Source organism: Bison bison, unplaced genomic scaffold (assembly GCF_000754665.1).
Source record: "Bison bison bison isolate TAMUID 2011002044 unplaced genomic scaffold, Bison_UMD1.0 scf7180017864254, whole genome shotgun sequence".
Lineage (NCBI taxonomy): Eukaryota > Metazoa > Chordata > Mammalia > Artiodactyla > Bovidae > Bison > Bison bison.
This window is the reverse complement of record NW_011494826.1, coordinates 2,388,247-2,390,468: the sequence shown is the minus strand read 5'-3', so window position 1 is coordinate 2,390,468 and position 2,222 is coordinate 2,388,247. Positions and strand designations below refer to the sequence as shown.

The window sequence follows — 2,222 nt, the reverse complement described above, 5'->3', positions numbered from 1 at the left end:
TCGTGGCCTTTCACGGTGGCAACTACCGCGAGCTCTACCATATCCTGGAAAACCACAAGTTCACCAAGGAGTCTCACGCCAAACTGCAGGCGCTGTGGCTCGAAGCTCATTACCAGGAGGCTGAGAAGCTGCGTGGACGGCCCTTGGGGCCGGTGGATAAGTACCGCGTGAGGAAGAAGTTCCCGCTGCCGCGCACCATCTGGGACGGCGAACAGAAGACACACTGCTTCAAGGAGCGCACGCGGCACCTGCTGCGGGAATGGTACCTGCAGGACCCCTACCCCAACCCAAGCAAAAAGCGTGAGCTCGCCCAGGCAACCGGACTGACCCCTACGCAGGTGGGCAACTGGTTCAAAAACCGCCGGCAAAGGGATCGGGCAGCTGCAGCCAAAAACAGGTCGGTACCTATAGACCTCCGAGCCTTGAACGCACTGGGGTGGGAGCCGGTGACCGCAGGCCTGGAGACTTGGATTCCGCAGGAATTGGGATGGGATGGAGGTCTTCGGTGTGAGCTCACTGCGTTCTGGGATCCTGGGTGGGGGTTTCCTTCCGGGCTCTGGATTCCCCACCCTTTCTGTCTGGTTTTCGACGCCTGGGGGTCGCTCCTGAAGCTGGTTCCAGTCACCATACCAAGGCTACAATGAGAGGGAGAAAGAAATAAAAATTAAAACCCCAGAAACAACTAGAGATCGCAAGGCCCAAGGTTAATTCTTGTCAGCCTAGGCTGAAGCTCCTATTATTTATTAGGTGAAGCCTGGCTTGTTAGCAGTGAGGCAGTTTAGTATTGTCATTTTAAAGTCCAAAGGCATCCTTCTCTAACACTTTGAAATTTCTTACTTACGTTTGAAGAAGTGCAAAATCGAGTTCTGCTCTTCCTATGGGTGGGCAGCTCTGTCTCAAACAGCAAACTACTTGGCAGAGGTTTTTCATTCCCCAGTGTGTGGATCTCAAATACTTTGGCCAAGAACCCAACCTCTTCTCCCAGGCCCAAACCCTCCTGGGAACCATCAGGCTGCCCTTTCTGCCTCTAGTTTGGGGCAGACTTGGCCTCCGGGGTACTGGCACAGAGGTGGGCCCAAGGCAGACACAAGCTGGGAAAGGGGCTCCTGGCCCAGAGTCTCATCTGTCCTTGTCACTGACGTCTCATTTATCCTGACAGTATTGTAAATCTCCCAAAGGTGACCAACAACCAGGAATGACCTTGTGAGCACAGCATCGCAAAGAGTGGGAGACAGGGAGCCAAGAAAGGACTAAGAAGGACGATGGAGCAACCACAAGGCTCCCAGAGCAGTGGCCAAAGGCCTCCTGCCCAGCCTCTGCCCGGGTCAGAGGGAGAGGGGCTGACTGCTGGGCTTAAAGGATGTGGACCAAGGGGTGGGAGTGGGCGGGAGGTCGGTGGCTAGTTTTGCGCAGTGACCAGTTTCTTTTCCTTCCCGGTAGACTTCAGCAGCAGGTCCTGTCGCAGGGGTCCGGCAGGACGCTAAGGGCCGAGGAAGAGGGCACGCCCGAGGTGCTGGGTGCCGCCGCCAGCCCGGCCGCCAGCCTGTCCAGCAAGGCAGCCACTTCGGCCATCTCCATCACTTCCAGCGACAGCGAGTGTGACATCTGAGTTGCCCACCAATTATATTAAGAAACAGAATTCGGCGTATAAAAAAAAAAAAAAAACGAGACAAATAAATGAAAGAGAGAGAAAAAGGATGAGAGACCAAGCAACCCAGCGAATCCAGGTGGCCAGGGACCCGCGGGCTTGGTTGCCATGTCCGCCCTACGCCTGACCTGCTCCACCGGGGCCATCCGGCTGCTACCACAGGGGCCCGCGGTGAGGCCCGACCCAATTACACGTCCTCTTGCTTTGCTTTTTCCCAAGGATTTTGCTGCAAAGATGCCTCCAGAACCTGAACTGCACGCTGAGCGCCTCCCCTGAATCTCCCGTGGGTATTTCACCGTGAAAGGACGCTATTATATATGTATAACTTTTGCTTTAAAGTTTTTTTTTAAACAAAACATATATATGTTGTTTATTTACTTATTTAAGAGACTGCGTGGTACGTTTCTCTGTATGGAGAGAATTTGCTGTTTCAAAGGGCGCAGGGTGGAGCCAATCGGTTGTGTGAAGAAGTCAAACAATAAAAACCTGGTGAGCAACCTTTCTTAAGGGAGCTGCTCTCAGATTCCTAAAAAGAAAACTGAGAGATCATTCTCTTCACCAGGCAGGGGTCCTT

At 53.6% G+C, this 2,222-nt stretch overlaps 2 protein-coding genes across 2 annotated transcripts in view; one reads left to right on the top strand and one right to left on the bottom strand.

Annotated features, from left to right (window-relative positions):
* The window catches only part of LOC104994175 (chromosome unknown open reading frame, human C14orf39), a 74,319-nt gene extending 73,871 nt beyond the window's left edge, over positions 1-448 (bottom strand). Inside the window, exon 1 of the mRNA XM_010847660.1 lies at positions 406-448. The gene's annotated coding sequence lies outside the window, so the exon portion shown is untranslated. The remainder of the gene's footprint in view (positions 1-405) is intronic.
* SIX6 (SIX homeobox 6) overlaps positions 1-1,665 on the top strand; it is a gene marked incomplete at its 5' end in the record, with an annotated part of 1,918 nt that extends 253 nt beyond the window's left edge. Inside the window, 2 exons of the mRNA XM_010847661.1 lie at positions 1-397; positions 1,441-1,665. The exon at positions 1-397 is cut by the window's left edge and continues 28 nt beyond it. Coding sequence (XP_010845963.1) covers positions 1-397; positions 1,441-1,609 — 566 coding nt within the window. The remainder of the gene's footprint in view (positions 398-1,440) is intronic.
* Between the last annotated feature and the right edge of the window lie 557 nt (positions 1,666-2,222).